This window comes from Tachyglossus aculeatus, chromosome 17 (assembly GCF_015852505.1).
Source record: "Tachyglossus aculeatus isolate mTacAcu1 chromosome 17, mTacAcu1.pri, whole genome shotgun sequence".
In the NCBI taxonomy this organism is placed as follows: Eukaryota; Metazoa; Chordata; class Mammalia; order Monotremata; family Tachyglossidae; genus Tachyglossus; species Tachyglossus aculeatus.
Window position 1 is genome coordinate 14,240,030 of NC_052082.1, and position 16,045 is coordinate 14,256,074.

Below are 16,045 nucleotides of genomic sequence, written 5' to 3' on the forward strand. Positions count from 1 at the left end.
GACCAGATTGTAATTTAATGAGCATTTAGGGAATACCCAATTTAACTTGCAACCGTATTGCAAAAACGGAGAAGTAAGGCCGCCCCGCTACTAGACCCCCCGCAAGGGTAAAAAGTGGTATTTGAAACACTGGTTTCAACTATGTTGCCAACTTGTACTTCCCAAGCGCTTAGTACAGTGCTCTGCACACAGTAAGCGCTCAATAAATACGATTGATGATGATGATGGTGTGGTGCTATTGCAGGGGCCGACCCCTCACCAAATGAGTCGCTGAGCGGGAGAGGCTCTCTGATCTCCAGGCCGGGTTTTCAGGTGACGATGGTGTAGTAGTTGGAAAACAGCTCTTCACCTTGGCGGATTTCCCGAAGTGCAACGAGGACCACACATCGCACACATCTGCGGGAAGGAAACCCAGACATCCGATTAATTGCACAAAATTGGTTTGGGAAGGGTATACGACAGCGCTCCGCACATCGGAAGCGCTTAACAAATGCCATCATTATAAGTTTTCTTTTTTTCAGGTAAACTATGTACCAGACACGAGAAGCGGCGTGGCTCAGTGGAAAAGAAGAAAAGAGCCCGGGCTTTGAAGTCATCATCCTTCCCTTCCCCACAGCACCTGTATATATGTATATATGTTTGTACATATTTATTACTCTATTTATTTCTTTTATTTGTACATATCTATTCTAGTTATTTTCTATCTATTCTACTCTCTATCCGGTAGACCACGCTGGGCCAAGATATACAAACCATCTTCTACTGAGCGCTAACCTCTGAACTTCGTGGCTGTAGGCGATGTTGGGGAGATACTGTTTGAATTCGATGGGGAAAAGGTCCGGTACGTCGAATTCCTGATAGCACACATTGGCGGCCTTATCTAGGAACAAGCAGAGATCATGGTTTAAGGAGGGGGCCGGGCTGCGCTCCATTATGCTGACACTCGTTAATGTCCGATGCTCTCCGCTGAGACAATTCTCCCCTACACCACCGGGACTAGTCTAGACTCCCTGTCCACAGAGGTACCCATAATAATAATAATGGCATTTATTAAGTGCTTACTATGTGCAAAGCACTGTACTAAGCACTGGGGAGGTTACAAGGTTGTCCCACTGGGGGCTCACAGTCTTCATCCCCACTTTACAGATGAGAGAATTGAGGCCCAGAGAAGTTAAAAGTGATTGCCCAAAGCCACACAGCTGGCAACTGGGTGGAGCCGGGATTTGAACCCATGACTTCTGACTCCAAAGTCCGTGCTCTTTCCCCTGAGCCACGCTGCTTCCCTAATAGCATTTTATTAAGCGCTATGTGCAAAGCACTGTACTAAGCGCTGGGGAGGTTTTAAGGTGATCAGGTTGTCCCATGGGGGGCTCACAGTCTTCATCCCCATTTTACAGATGAGGGAACTGAGGCCCAGAGAAGTTAAAAGTGATTGCCCAAAGCCACACAGCTGGCAACTGGGTGGAGCCGGAATTTGAAACCATGACTTCTGACTCCAAAGTCCGTGCTCTTTCCCCTGAGCCACGCTGCTTCCCTAGTAGCATTTTATTAAGTGCTCACTATGTGCAAAGCACTGTACTAAGCGCTGGGGAGGTTTCAAGGTGATCAGGTTGTCCCACGCGGGGGGGCACATAGTCTTCATCCCCATTTTACAGATGAGGGAACTGAGGCCCAGAGAAGTTAAGTGATTGCCCAAAGCCACACAGCTGGCAACTGGGTGGAGCCGGGATTTGAACCCAAGACCTCTGACTCCAAAGTCCGTGCTCTTTCCCCTGAGCCACGCTGCTTCCCTAATAGCATTTTATTAAGCGCTCACTATGTGCAAAGCACTGTTCTAAGCGCTGGGGAGGATTCAAGGTGATCAGGTTGTCCCACGCAGGGGGGCTCACAGTCTTCATCCCCATTTTACAGATGAGGGAACTGGGGCCCAGAGAAGTGAAGTGACTCGCCCAAAGTCACACAGCTGACAATTGGCGGAGCTATGATTTGAACCCATGACCTCTGACTCCAAAGCCCGGGCTCTTTCCACTGAGCCACACTGCTTCTCTAGCTACCCATTGCACCACACTGGCTCCCTGCCACAGTCTTCTAGACTGTGAGCCCACTGTTGGGTAGGGGACTGTCTCTATATGTTGCCAACTTGGACTTCCCAAGCGCTTAGTACAGTGCTCTGCACACAGTAAGCGCTCAATAAATACGATTGAATGAATGAATGAATGAATGAATGAATGAATGAATGAATGCCACTGTAGCCCAACCAGCACTGGATAACCCAGAGGGGAGGGGTCGGGTTCTAGAGACAGAGCGGGCATCACCAAAGCTCATCCACAATGGACATCCCCCTCGTCCCCCTCTCCATCCCCCCCATCTTACCTCCTTCCCTTCCCCACAGCACCTGTATATATGTATATATGTTTGGACATATTTATTACTCTATTTATTTTACTTGTACATATCTATTCTATTTATTTTATTTTGTTAGTATGTTTGGTTTTGTTCTCTGTCTCCCCCTTTTTGACTGTGAGCCCACCGTTGGGTAGGGACCGTCTCTATACGTTGCCAACTTGTACTTCCCAAGCGCTTAGTCCAGTGCTCTGCACACAGTAAGCGCTCAATAAATACGATTGATTGATTGATTGACAGCAAGAGGGAAGCCAACCAACCTCTGCCGGCAGGAACAATCTCCACAAAAAACCACAAGCCACTCCAAAAGAGATCACAGCTGGGGAACCAAAAGCTATATTTGGCAGTTCTGCTTCTGCACTCATTCCCCTCATCGATTCAGACACTTCCTACGAATTCCATCATTATTATTATTACCAATGGAAATGGCTCTCCCCTTGCAACTTTCTTTTTGTGGGCCCAAGGCGAGGCAAAAAAAATCTGGCCTCTCTGTGTTTCTAAAAGTCCCAGAGTGATGATGATGATGATGTTATTTATTAAGCGCTTACTATGTGCCACGCTTTATAGTGTGCATAAAGAGCACCGTATTACTGTGGAAACGTGTGGCAGCGTGGTTCAGTGGAAAGAGCCCGGGCTTTGGAGTCAGAGGTCATGGGTTCAAATCCCAGCTCCGCCAATTGTCAGCTGTGTGACTTTGGGCGAGTCACTTCACTTCTCTGGGCCCCAGTTACCTCACCTGTAAAATGGGGATTAAGATTGTGAGCCCCACATGGGACAACCTGATTGCCTTGTATCCCCCCCGCAAGCGCTTAGAACAGTGCTTTGCACATAGTAAGCGCTTAACAAATACCATTATTATTAAACGGTAAACGGGGGTTGGCGATACTTACCGTTTGAGCAATTGTTAACATACTGCCCTACAGCCAGAGGGTTTTGTACGGAGGCGGTGAGCCAACTGCTGTCACTCATTTTAAAAGGACCCAGCTGGTCCCTCCCATTGCAGGACCTGAAACAAATAGACAGCTACTAAGAATTCTTCTTATTCATTCAATCGTATTGGGCGCTTATTATGTGCAAACACCGTACTAAGCGCTTGGGAGAATACAATATAACAACAGACACATTCCTGCCTACAATGCATTCGGAGTCTAGAGGGGGAGACAACCGTTAATATGACTCCATAAATAAACAAATTACAGGGATATACAGATATATAGCGTGGCTCAGTGGAAAGAGCCCGGGCTTTGGAGTCAGACGTCATGGGTTCGAATCCCGACTCCACCACAAGTCTGCTGTGTGACCTTGGGCAAGTCACTTAACTTCTCTGAGCCTCAGTTCCCTCATCTGTAAAAATGGGGATTAAGACTGTGAGCCCCACGTGGGACAATTTGATCACATTGTATCCCCCCCAGCGCTTAGAACAGTGCTTTGCACATAGTAAGCGCTTAACAAATGCCATTATTATTATTATTATTATTATTATATATCCAGATGTGTTGTGGGGATGGGAGGGAGGATGAAGGAGCAAGTAAGAGTGGCGCAGAAGAGAGTGGGAGAAGAGGAGAGGAGGCTTAGTCAGGAAGGCTTCTTATTTGTTCATGGCAATCAGACTATAGAGTTAGTACACGACAGATACTTTATCAGACTTCAATTTCTAGTTCAGAGAGCACCGGGCCAAATGGTGGTGAGAATCATACGAAGTGTCCATATTATTTTCACAAACATTCATTCAATTGCATTTATTGAGCGCTTCCTGTGTGCAAAGCGCTTGGGAGAGTACAGCAGATGAAACAATAAGCGCTTAACAAATGCCATTATTATTATTATTATTATTATTATATATCCAGATGTGCTGTGGGGATGGGAGGGAGGATGAAGGAGCAAGTAAGAGTGGCGCAGAAGAGAGCGGGAGAAGAGGAGAGGAAGCTTAGTCAGGAAGGCTTCTTATTTGTTCATGGCAATCAGACTATAGAGTTAGTACACGACAGATACTTTATCAGACTTCAATTTCTAGTTCAGAGAGCACCGGGCCAAATGGTGGTGAGAATCATATGAAGTGTCCATATTATTTTCACAAACATTCATTCAATTGCATTTATTGAGCGCTTCCTGTGTGCAAAGCGCTGTACTGAGCGCTTGGGAGAGTACATCAGATGAAATAAATGGGATGAGGACGCTGGAACTCTGAAGGACAACGACCACCGTAATGAACTGAGAAAAACTACAAGCTGGGAAAACGTTGAACTTTCAGGATCTCAAAGTTGCCGTGGCGACTTCTTATTAAAAGAGAAAGGCCCAGAACCAAGAACGAGCTTTTTTTTTTTTGTTTTTTGGGTTGTTTTTTTTTAATCGCTGATTCCAAAAGTGTGGTATCACTTTGTCCAGCTTTGTCACATCTGACAGCTCGTCTGCAAGTTCGCTCGGAGGGCTATTTGCCCTGGAAGTGGCCATCACTGGAATTGTAGGCTCGGAGCTGCAGAATGCCAAAAAATCTTCTCAAAGGCATGTTTCCTTCCTTTTCTAAGTCTTCAACATGCAAAGGGCAGCAGGATTGTATCCCCTTACTAACTACTGGACTCTCCCAAGCGCTTAGTTGGAAGCACTAGAAAAATACCACAGATTGATTGACTGATTGAGCTTCCATCTCTTCCATTTACCTGTACACGGCCTTGGATATTCCCTTGTCATTCCCATCAATCAACACTCCGTCTAAGCACCTGAAAACGAAGGGATTTCCAATGGACTGGAAAAAGATGGGCTCAGACATCTGATATATTGTCCCTGTCAAAAGATACAAGACTTGAGGACCACGACCAACGTCATCGACAGTCTTCCCTCAATCAATCAATCGTATTTATTGAGCGCTTACTGTGTGCAGAGCACTGTACTAAGCGCTTGGGAAGTACTCACGGCCTTCCCTTCCTGAGGAAGAGCTTGCCAACGTCCTCCTCCTTCCCTATCCCTCCCATGCCCCCCGTTCTGCCCCTTTGCAAGACAGCAGGGGAATCACAAGCAAATCTTCTTCACTAGCCTTGTGGCTCGGGATGAAAAGCAAGGAAATCTGGGCTTCCCTCACAAGCAAATCTTCACTAGCCTTGTGGATCGGGGTGAAAAGCAAGGAAATATGGGCTTCCCTATTTGGCATAAGACAAGACACGATTTGGACAGTGATAGAAGCCACTTAAGGAGACTGTCCTTGCCGATAAAATTTGAAGAATACAAGTTTGTACGGTTTCCTTCATCAGCTAGTGCTTTCTAACGTGGCACCTGGGCACATACACTCACACACTTAGCGGTGTCGCTGATAAAAAGCACTGTACTAAACGGATAACCTGGAAGCAGTGTGGCCTAGTGGAAAAACCACAGGTTTGGGAGTCGGAGGACTTGGTCTGCCACTTGTCCGCTGGGTGACCTTGAGAAAGTCACTTAACTTCTCTGTGCCTCAGTTTCCTCAACTGGAAAACGGGGATTTAATACCTGTTCTCCCTCCACCTTGGACTGTGAGCCCCATGTGGGACAGGGACAGTTCCAGGCCTGATGACTTTGTATCTAGCCTTAGAACAGTGCTTGACACATAGAATTCAGGAAAAAAAACCCATCCATAACCATCAGAAGAAAATCTTCGGAGCTTGTCCTCACTCCCTAAGCACTTCGGTAGTCACTCCATACCCCACTCCCATAACACTTCTGTACATAAGCTAATGGTTTGCTTCTCTTACCTTTCATTTACGTTAGTGTTGGTCCCCCCTATAATTAGCTCCTTAATGGCCAGAATCATGTCTACGTACTCTATTGTACCCTCCCAAGTGTTTAGTACAGTGCTCTGCACACTATAAGTGCTTAATAAATACCACCGATCAATTGATCTTTAGCAGAGAAAGGTTTATGAAGAGTGATTTCCAAAACCCAGAAGAAAATCTACGTTAACTACCATCCTGATCGCCTTAGAGGCCAGTTTCTTTTGTACTTTAGGGATAAAAATGACAGGAAAACAACTAGAGAAGCAGCATGACCTAGTGGATAGAGCATGGGCCTGGAAATCAGGTGGACCTGGGTTCTAATCCCTGCTCTGCCCCTTGATTGCCCTGTGACCCTGCGCGAGTCATTGGTTTATATGTCTTGTTTCGTTGTCTGTCTCCCCCTTCTAGACTGTGAGCCCGTTGTTGGGTAGGGACCGTCTCTATATGTTGCCAACTTGTATCTCCCAAGCGCTTAGTACAGTGCTCTGCACACAGTAAGCGCTCAATAAATACGATTGAATGAATAAATGAATGGAGCACGGGCCTGAGCGTCAGAAGGTCACAGGTTCTAATCCCAGCTCTACCACTTGTACGCTGTGCGGCCTTGGCCAAGTCACTTCTCTGTGCCTCAATTACCTCATCTATAAAGTAGGGATTAAGAATGCGGGACAGGGACTGTGTCCAACCCAATTTGCTTATCATCAATCAATCAATTGTATTTATTGAGTGCTTACTGTGTGCAGAGCACTGTACTAAGCGCTTGGGAAGTCCAAGTTGGCAACATATAGAGACAGTCCCTACCCAACAGTGGGCTCACAGTCTAAAAGGGGGAGGTACAGTGCTCTGCACCCAGTAAGCACTCAATAAATACGATTGATTGATTAGAACAGTGCTTTGCACACAGTAAGCGCTTAATCATCATCATCAATCGTATTTATTGAGCGCTTACTGTGTGAGCGCTTGGGAAGTCCGAGTTGGCAACATATAGAGACAGTCCCTACCCAACAGTGGGCTTAATAAATGCCATCATCATTGTTATTATTATTTCACATGGTCGACGCTCAACAAATACCGTTAAAAAGTCAAAGAGAAGAAAACTGGATACCGGGATACATGGCCACGACGGCTCCTTTAGGCACAAACCCTTTAGTCACAAAAACTCCCTTTCCGGCAGAAGCCAGCGAGCTAGTTTCTCGGGCCAAAGAGAAACCCGCCGTCCTGAAGAGCACTTCTCCGGGGCTGAGGACACGTGGGGGCCGGGGGAGGCCGTCGCCGGGAGGACGGAGGGCCAGTAAGCGGCCGTACTTCGACTTGACGGCTTCGGGAAGCAGGGGGAAAGCTTCCGTCTGTCCACCGAAGTCATTGAGGTAGAGGGCTTGGAAGATTTTGAGCAAGGCTTCCAGGACTTCTTCGTCGGCGATCACTTTGTCCCGGGAGACGTGACGCACGGTCCTGCGCGGGTGGGGAGAGAAGCGGCGTGGCTTAGTGGAAAGAGCACAGGCCTTGGTGTCAATCAATCAATCAATCAATCAATCGTATTTATTGAGCGCTTACTGTGTGCCGAGCACCGGACCAAGCGCTTGGGAAGTCCAAGTTGGCAACATATAGAGACGGTCCCTACCCAACAGCGGGCTCACAGTCTAAAAGGGGGAGACGGAGAACCAAACCAAATATACTAACAAAATAAAATAAATAGAATAGATATTCTAGGAAAATAAATGGAGTAATAAATGTGTACAAACATATACATATATATATGTATACATATATACAGGTGCTGTGGGGAAGGGAAGGAGGTAAGATGGGGGGGTGGAGAGGGGACGAGGGGGAGAGGAAGAAAGGGGCTCAGTCTGGGAAGGCCTCCCGGAGGAGTCAGAGGTCGTGGGTTCTAATCCGACGATTTTGACACCTGTCTACATGTTTTGTTTCCCCCTTCTAGACCGTGAGCCCGTTGCTGGGTAGGAACCGTCCTCCATATGTTGCCGACTTGCACTTCCCAAGCGCTTAGTACGGTGCTCTGCACACAGTAAGCGCTCAATAAATACGATTGAATGAATGACTGAATGAATAATCCCAGCTTCGCCGTTGTCTGCCGGGTGACCCTGGGCAAGCCACTTCACTTCTCCGGGCCTTAGTTACCTCATCTGGAAAATGGGGATTGAGACTGTGAGCCCCACGTGGGACAACCTGATGACCTTGTTTCTACCCCAGCGCTTAGAACAGCGCTTGGCACACGGTAAGCGCTTAACAAATACCGAAGCAGAGTGGCTCAGAAGAAAGAGCCCGGGCTTGGGAGTCAGAGGTCATGGGTTCTAATCCCGGCTCCGCCAACTGTCAGCTGGGTGACTTTGGGCAAGTCACTTCTCTGGGCCTCAGTTCCCTCATCTGGAAAATGGGGATGAAGACTGTGAGCCCCATGTGGGGCAACCTGATCACCTTGTATTCCCCCCCAGCGCTTAGAACAGTGCTTGGCACATAGTAAGCACTTAACAAATGCCATCATTATTATTATTATCCCTGCTCCGCCACTTGTCAGCTGTGTGACTTTGGGCAAGTCACTTGACTTCTCTGTGTCTCAGTTCCCTCATCTGGAAAATGGGGATGAAGACTGTGAGCCCCACGTGGGACAACCTCATTACCTTGTATCCCCCTAGTGCTTAGAACAGTACTTTTTTTTTTTTTTGATGGCATTTACTAAGCACTTACTATGTGCAAAGCACTGTTCTAAGCGCTGGGGAGGTTACAAGGTGATCAGGTTGCCCCGCAGGGGGGGTTCACAGTCTTCATCCCCATTTGACAGATGAGGGAACTGAGGCCCAGAGAAGTGAAGTGACTTGCCCAAAGTCACCCAACTGACAAGCGGAAGAGCCGGGATTTAATGATAATAATAATGATGGTATTTGTTAAGCGCTTACTATGTGCAAAGCACTGTTCTAAGCGCTGGGGAGGTTACAAGGTGATCAGGTTGTCCCACGGGGGGCTCACAGTTTTCATCCCCATTTTCCAGATGAGGTAACTGAGGCCCAGAGAAGTGAAGTGACTTGCCCAAAATCCCACAGATGACAATTGGCGGAGCCGGGATTTGAATCCCTGTCCTCTCTCCAGAGCCTGTGCTCTTTCCACTTTCTCTGCTTGGCACATAGTAAGTGCTTAACAAAGAGAAGCAACATGGCTCAGTGGAAAGAGCACGAGCTTGGGAGTCAGAGGTCATGGGTTCTGATCCCAACTCCGCCATCTGTCTGCTGTGACCTTGGGCAAGTCACTTCACTTCTCTGAGCCTCAGTTCCCTCATCTGTAGAATGGGGATGAAGACTGTGAGCCCCACGCGGGACAACCTGATCACCTTGTATCCCCACCCCCGGCAGCACTTAGAACAGTGCTTGGCACATACATTCATTCATTCAATTGTATTTATTGAGCGTTTACTGTGTGCAGAGCACTGTACTAAGCGCTTGCGAAGTACAAGTTGGCAACATATAGAGACGGTCCTACCCAACAGTGGGCTCACAGTCAAGAAGTGGGAGACAGAGAACAAAACATATTAACAAAATAAATTAAACATAGTAAGTGCTTAACAAATGCCATCAAAAAAAAGTACTGTTCTAAGCACTAGGGGGATACAAGGTAATGAGGTTGTCCCACGTGGGGCTCACAATCTTAATCGCCATTTTCCAGATGAGGGAACTGAGGCACAGAGAAGTCAAGTGACTTGCCTAAAGTCACACAGCTGACAAGTGGCAGAGCTGGGATAATAATAATAATAATGATGGCATTTGCTAAGCGCTTACTATGTGCCAAGCACTGTTCTAAGTGCTGGGGGGGATACAAGGTGATCAGGTTGTTCCACGTGGGGCTCACAATCTTAATCCCCATTTTCCAGATGAGGGAACTGAGGCACAGAGAATCAATCAATCAATCAATCAATCGTATTTATTGAGCGCTTACTGTGTGCACAGCACTGTACTAAGCACTTGGGAAGTACAAGCTGGCAACATATAGAGACAGTCCCTACCCAACAGTGGGCTCACAGTCTAGAAGGGGGAGACAGACAACAAAACCAAACATACTAACAAGACAGAGAAGTCAAGTGACTTGCCCAAAGTCACACAGCTGACAAGTGGAGGAGCTGGGATAATAATAATAATAATAAAAATGATGGCATTTGTTAAGCGCTTACTATGTGCCAAGCACTGTTCTAAGCACTGGGAGGGGATACAATCAATCAATCAATCGTATTTATTGAGCACTTCCTGTGTGCAGAGCACTAAGCACTTGGGAAGTCCAAGTTGGCAACATAGAGAGACGGTCCCTACCCAACAGCGGGCTCACAGTCTAGAAGGGGGAGACAGAGAACAAAACAAAACATATTAACAAAATACAATAAATAGAATCGATATATGCAAGTAAAATAAATAGAGTAATAAATATGTACAAACATAGATACATATATACAGGTGCTGCGGGGAAGGGAAGGTGGTAAGACGGGGGGATGGGGGGGCGAGGGGGAGAGGAAGTCACACAGCTGACAAGTGGTGGAGCTGGGATGATGATAATAATAATAATAATAATAATAATAATGGCATTTGTTAAGCACTTACTATGTGCCAAGCACTGTTCTAAGTGCTGGGAGGGGATATAATCAATTGTATTTATTGAGCGCTTACTGTGTGCAGAGCACTGTATTAAGTGCTTGGGAAGTCCAAGTTGGCAACATATAGAGACGGTCCCTACCCAACAGTGGGCTCACAGTCTAGAAGGGGGAGACAGACAACAAAACCAAACATATTAACAAGACAGAGAAGTCAAGTGACTTACCCAAAGTCACACAGCTGACAAGTGGCGGAGCTGGGATAATAATAATAATAATAAAAATGATGGCATTTGTTAAGCGCTTACTATGTGCCAAGCACTGTTCTAAGCGCTGGGAGGGGATACAATCAATCAATCAATCGTATTTATTGAGCACTTCCTGTGTGCAGAGCACTAAGCACTTGGGAAGTCCAAGTTGGCAACATAGAGAGACGGTCCCTACCCAACAGCGGGCTCACAGTCTAGAAGGGGGAGACAGAGAACAAAACAAAACATATTAACAAAATACAATAAATAGAATCGATATATGCAAGTAAAATAAATAGAGTAATAAATATGTACAAACATAGATACATATATACAGGTGCTGTGGGGAAGGGAAGGAGGTAAGACGGGGGGATGGAGCGGGGGGCGAGGGGGAGAGGAAGTCACACAGCTGACAAGTAGCGGAGCTGGGATAATAATAATAATAATAATAATGATGGCATTTGTTAAGCGGTTACTATGTGCCAAGCACTGTTCTAAGCGGTGGGAGGGGATAAAATCAATCAATTGTATTTACTGAGTGCTTACTGTATACAGAGCACTGTAGTAAGCGCTTGGGAAGTACAAGTTGGCAACATATAGAGACGGTCCCTGCCCAACAGTGGGCTCACAGTCTAAAAGGGATACAAGGTGATCAGGTCGTTGGTATTCTTATTAAATGGCGGGATTATCATCATTGCTGGAAGTGTTATTGGAGGGCAATGAGGTTGTCTTTTAGACTGAGAGCCCACTGTTGGGTAGGGACTGTCTCTATATGTTGCCAACTTGGACTTCCCAAGCGCTTAGTACAGTGCTCTGCACACAGTAAGCGCTCAATAAATACGATTGATTGATGGGGCTCCCCGTCTTCATGCCCATTTTACAGGTGGGGCCGCTGAGGCCCAGCGCAGTGACTGGTAGGGGGGTCAGAGGTCAGGGGTCAGGGGTCGGGCCGCCTCACGTGCGCGCGCAGCCCAGGTTGAGCGCGATCCAGGGCACGAAGCGGTAGCGATAGCGCCGCCAGCGGCGCCTCAGCGCTCCGACAGCCCAACGCCCCAGCATGGCCGGCGCCGCCGACGATCCCCCACGGCCTCGGCGCATGCGCGGATGCCGCCCCCCGCCCTCCCCGCCGCCTCCGCGCACGCGCAGCCCCTCCCCGCCCGGCCTGAGGCCCCGCCCACCCCTCCTGGCTCCGCCAATCCCGTCCCAGCCCCCCTCCCGGCCTGAGGCCCCGCCCACCCCTCCAGGCTCCGCCAATCCCGTCGCAGGCCCCGCCCGCCCCGCCAATCCCGTCCCAGGCCCCGCCCCCGGATCCGCCAATCCCGTCCCAGGCCCCGCCCCCGGATCCGCCAATCCCACCCCAGGCCCCACCCGCCCCACCAATCATTCATTCACTCATTCCATCGTATTTAATAATCATAATATTCATTCAATCGTCTTTATTGAGCGCTTACTGTGTGCAGAGCACTGGACTAAGCGCTTGGGAAGTACAAGTTGGGATCTGTTAAGCGCTTACTATGTGAAAAGCACTGTTCTAAGCGCTGGGGCGGATACAAGGTGATCAGGTTGTCCCACGTGGGGCTCACAGTCTTCATCCCCATTTTACAGATGAGGGAACTGAGGCACAGAGAAGTTTAAGTGACTTGCCCAGGAGGCCTTCCCAGACTAAGCCCCTTCCTTCCTCTCCCCCTCGTCCCCCTCTCCATCCCCCCATCTTACCTCCTTCCCTTCCCCACAGCACCTGTATACATGTATATATGTTTGTACATATTTATTACTCTATTTTACTTGTACATATCTATTCTATTTATTTTATTTTGTTAGTATGTTTGGTTTTGTTCTCTGTCTCCCCCTTTTAGACTGTGAGCCCACTGTTGGGTAGGGACCATCTCTATATGTTGCCAACTTGTACTTCCCAAGCGCTTAGTACAGTGCTCTGCACACAGTAAGCACTCAATGAATATGATTGATTGATTGCCCAAAGTCACACAGCTGACAATTGGCGGAGGTGGGGTTATTGAGCGCTTACTGTGTGCAGAGCACTGGACTATTGTCATTCATTCAATCATATTTATTGAGCGCTTACTGTGTGCAGAGCACTGTACTAAGTGCTTGGGAAATACAAGTTGGCAACAGATAGAGACTGGGAAGTACAAGTCATTCACTCTCCACTGGTTCCTTCCCCTCTGTCTTCAAACATGCCCATGTCTCTCCCATCCTAAAAAAACCCTCTCGACGCGACCTCACCTTCTAGTTATCGCCCCATATCCCTCCTACCGTTCCTTTCCAAACTCCTTGAACGAGTTGTCTACACACGCTGCCTCGAATTCCTCAACACCAACTCTCTCCTCGACCCCCTCCAGTCTGGCTTCCGTCCCCTACATTCCACGGAAACTGCCCTCTCAAAGGTCACCAATGACCTCCTGCTTGCCAAATCCAACGGCTCTTACTCGATCCTAATCCTCCTCGACCTCTCAGCTGCCTTCGACACTGTGGACCACCCCCTTCTCCTCAGCACGCTATCCGACCTTGGCTTCACAGACTCCGTCCTCTCCTGGTTCTCCTCTTATCACTCCGGTCGTTCATTCTCAGTCTCTTTTGCAGGCTCCTCCTCCCCCTCCCATCCCCTTACTGTGGGGGTTCCCCAAGGTTCAGTGCTTGGTCCCCTTCTGTTCTCGATCTACACGCACTCCCTTGGTGACCTCATTCGCTCCCACGGCTTCAACTATCATCTCTATGCTGATGACACCCAGATCTACATATCTGCCCCCGCTCTCTCCCCCTCTCTCCAGGCTCGCATCTCCTCCTTCCTTCAGGACATCTCCATCTGGATGTCTGCCCGCCACCTAAAGCTCAACATGTCCAAGACTGAACTCCTTGTCTTCCCTCCCAAACCTTGCCCTCTCCCTGACTTTCCCATCTCTGTTGACGGCACTACCATCCTTCCCGTCTCACAAGCCCGCAACCTTGGTGTCATCCTCGACTCCGCTCTCTCGTTCACCCCTCACATCCAAGCCGTCACCAAAACCTGCCGGTCTCAGCTCTGCAACATTGCCAAGATCCGCCCTTTCCTCTCCATCCAAACTGCTACCCTGCTCATTCAAGCTCTCATCCTATCCCGTCTGGACTACTGCACCGGCCTTCTCTCTGATCTCCCATCCTCGTGTCTCTCTCCACTTCAATCCATACTTCATGCTGCTGCCCGGATTATCTTTGTCCAGAAACGCTCTGGACATATTACTCCCCTCCTCAAAAACCTCCAATGGCTACCGATCAATCTGCGCATCAGGCAGAAACTCCTCACCCTGGGCTTCAAGGCTGTCCATCCATCACCTCGCCCCCTCCTACCTCACCTCCCTTCTCTCCTTCTACTGCCCAGCCCGCACCCTCCGCTCCTCCACCACTAATCTCCTCACCGTACCTCGCTCTCGCCTGTCCCGCCGTCGACCCCCGGCCCACGTCATCCCCCTGGCCTGGAATGCCCTCCCTCTGCCCCTCCGCCAAGCTAGCTCTCTTCCTCCCTTCAAGGCCCTGCTGAGAGCTCACCTCCTCCAGGAGGCCTTCCCACACTGAGTCCCTTCCTTCCTCTCCCCCTCACCCCCCTCTCCATCCCATCTTACCTCCTTCCCTTCCCCACAGCACCTGTATATATGTATATATGCTTGTACATATTTATTACTCTATTTTACTTGTACATATCTATTCTATTTATTTTATTTTGTTAGTATGTTTGGTTTTGTTCTCCATCTCCCCCTTTTAGACTGTGAGCCCACTGTTGGGTAGGGACTGTCTCTATATGTTGCCAATTTGTACTTCCCAAGCGCTTAGTAGTGCTCTGCACATAGTAAGCGCTCAATAAATACGATTGATGATGATGATGATGAATTCACTCATTCAATGGTATTTATTGAGCTCTTACTGTGTCTAGACTGTGTGCCCGCAGTTGGGTAGGGACCGTCTCTTTATGTTGCCAACTTGTACTTCCCAAGTGCTTAGTACAGTGCCCTGCACACAGTGAGCACTCAATAAATACGATTGAATGAATGAATGAATGCAGAACACTGTACTAACCGCTTGGGAAGTACAAGTCATTCATTCATTCAATCGTATTTAATTTAATCATGGCATTTATTAGGCACTTACTATGTGCAAAGCACTGTTCTCAGCGCTGGGGAGGTTACAAGGTGATCAGGTTGTCCCACGGGGGGCTCAAAGTCTTAATCCCCATTTTACAGAAGAGGTAACTGAGGCACAGAGTAGTTGAGTGACTTGCCCAAAATCACACAGCTTCTAGACTATAAGCCCTTCTAGACTGTGAGCCCACTGTTGGGTAGGGACCGTCTCTATGTTGCCAACTTGTACTTCCCAAGCATTTAGTACAGTGCTCTGCACACAGTAAGCGCTCAATAAATACGATTGAATGAATGAATGAATGAATAAATGCCATTATTATCATGAGCTTGGGAGTCGGACGTGGTGGGTTCTAATCCCAGCTCCACCACTAATTAGCTGTGTGGCTTTGGGCAGGTCGCTTCACTTCTCTGTGCCTCAGTTACCTCATCTGTTAAATGGGGATTAAGACTGTGAGCCCCATGTCGGACAACCTGATCTCCTTGTATCTACCCCAGAGCTTAGAAGAGTGCTTGGCACATAGCGCTTCACAAATATCATTATTATTATTATTACAGATGAGGTAACTTGAGACCCAGAAGTGAAATGACTTGCCCAAGGTCATACAACAGATAAGGGGCTGAGCTGGGATTAGAACCCATGACCTTGATTCCCAGGCCCGGGCTCTAGCCACTAGGCTATGCATTCATTCGTGAGTCGAAAAGGAGGAAAATGGGTGTCAGAAGGACCTGGGTTTTAATCCTGGCTGCACCACTTGTCTACTGCATGACCTTGGCCGTGACTCTTAACTTCTCCGTGCCTCAGTTACCTCATCTGTAAAATGGGGATTATGACTGTGAGCCCCAAGTGGGACATGGACTGTCCCCAACCTGACTGGCTTGTATGTAACCCAAGGCTTAGTACAGTGCCTGGCCCATAAAAAGCACTTAATGGATACC

The 16,045-nt window shown here is 48.1% G+C and overlaps 1 protein-coding gene across 1 annotated transcript; it reads right to left on the reverse strand.

Annotated features, from left to right (window-relative positions):
- On the reverse strand, positions 1 to 12,038 carry SETD9 (SET domain containing 9). Its single transcript, XM_038759487.1, has 6 exons — positions 11,938 to 12,038; positions 7,249 to 7,595; positions 5,061 to 5,184; positions 3,294 to 3,409; positions 775 to 880; positions 1 to 396 (listed from the first exon to the last, which is right to left on the reverse strand). Exons 1-6 carry the CDS (start codon positions 12,036 to 12,038, stop codon positions 309 to 311), a joined length of 882 nt encoding a protein of 293 aa, XP_038615415.1. The 3' UTR covers positions 1 to 308.
- Between the last annotated feature and the right edge of the window lie 4,007 nt (positions 12,039 to 16,045).

Coding starts and splice junctions, on each gene's coding strand:
- SETD9 (XM_038759487.1), bottom strand. CDS start 12,038: ATGCTGGGGCGTTGGGCTGTCGGAGCGCTGAGGCGCCGCTGGCGGCGC. Junction 7,596..11,937: donor AACCTGGGCTGCGCGCGCAC/GTGAGGCGGCCC, acceptor CCACCCGCGCAG/GACCGTGCGTCACGTCTCCC. Junction 881..3,293: donor TGTTAACAATTGCTCAAACG/GTAAGTATCGCC, acceptor GCTTGTTCCTAG/ATAAGGCCGCCAATGTGTGC.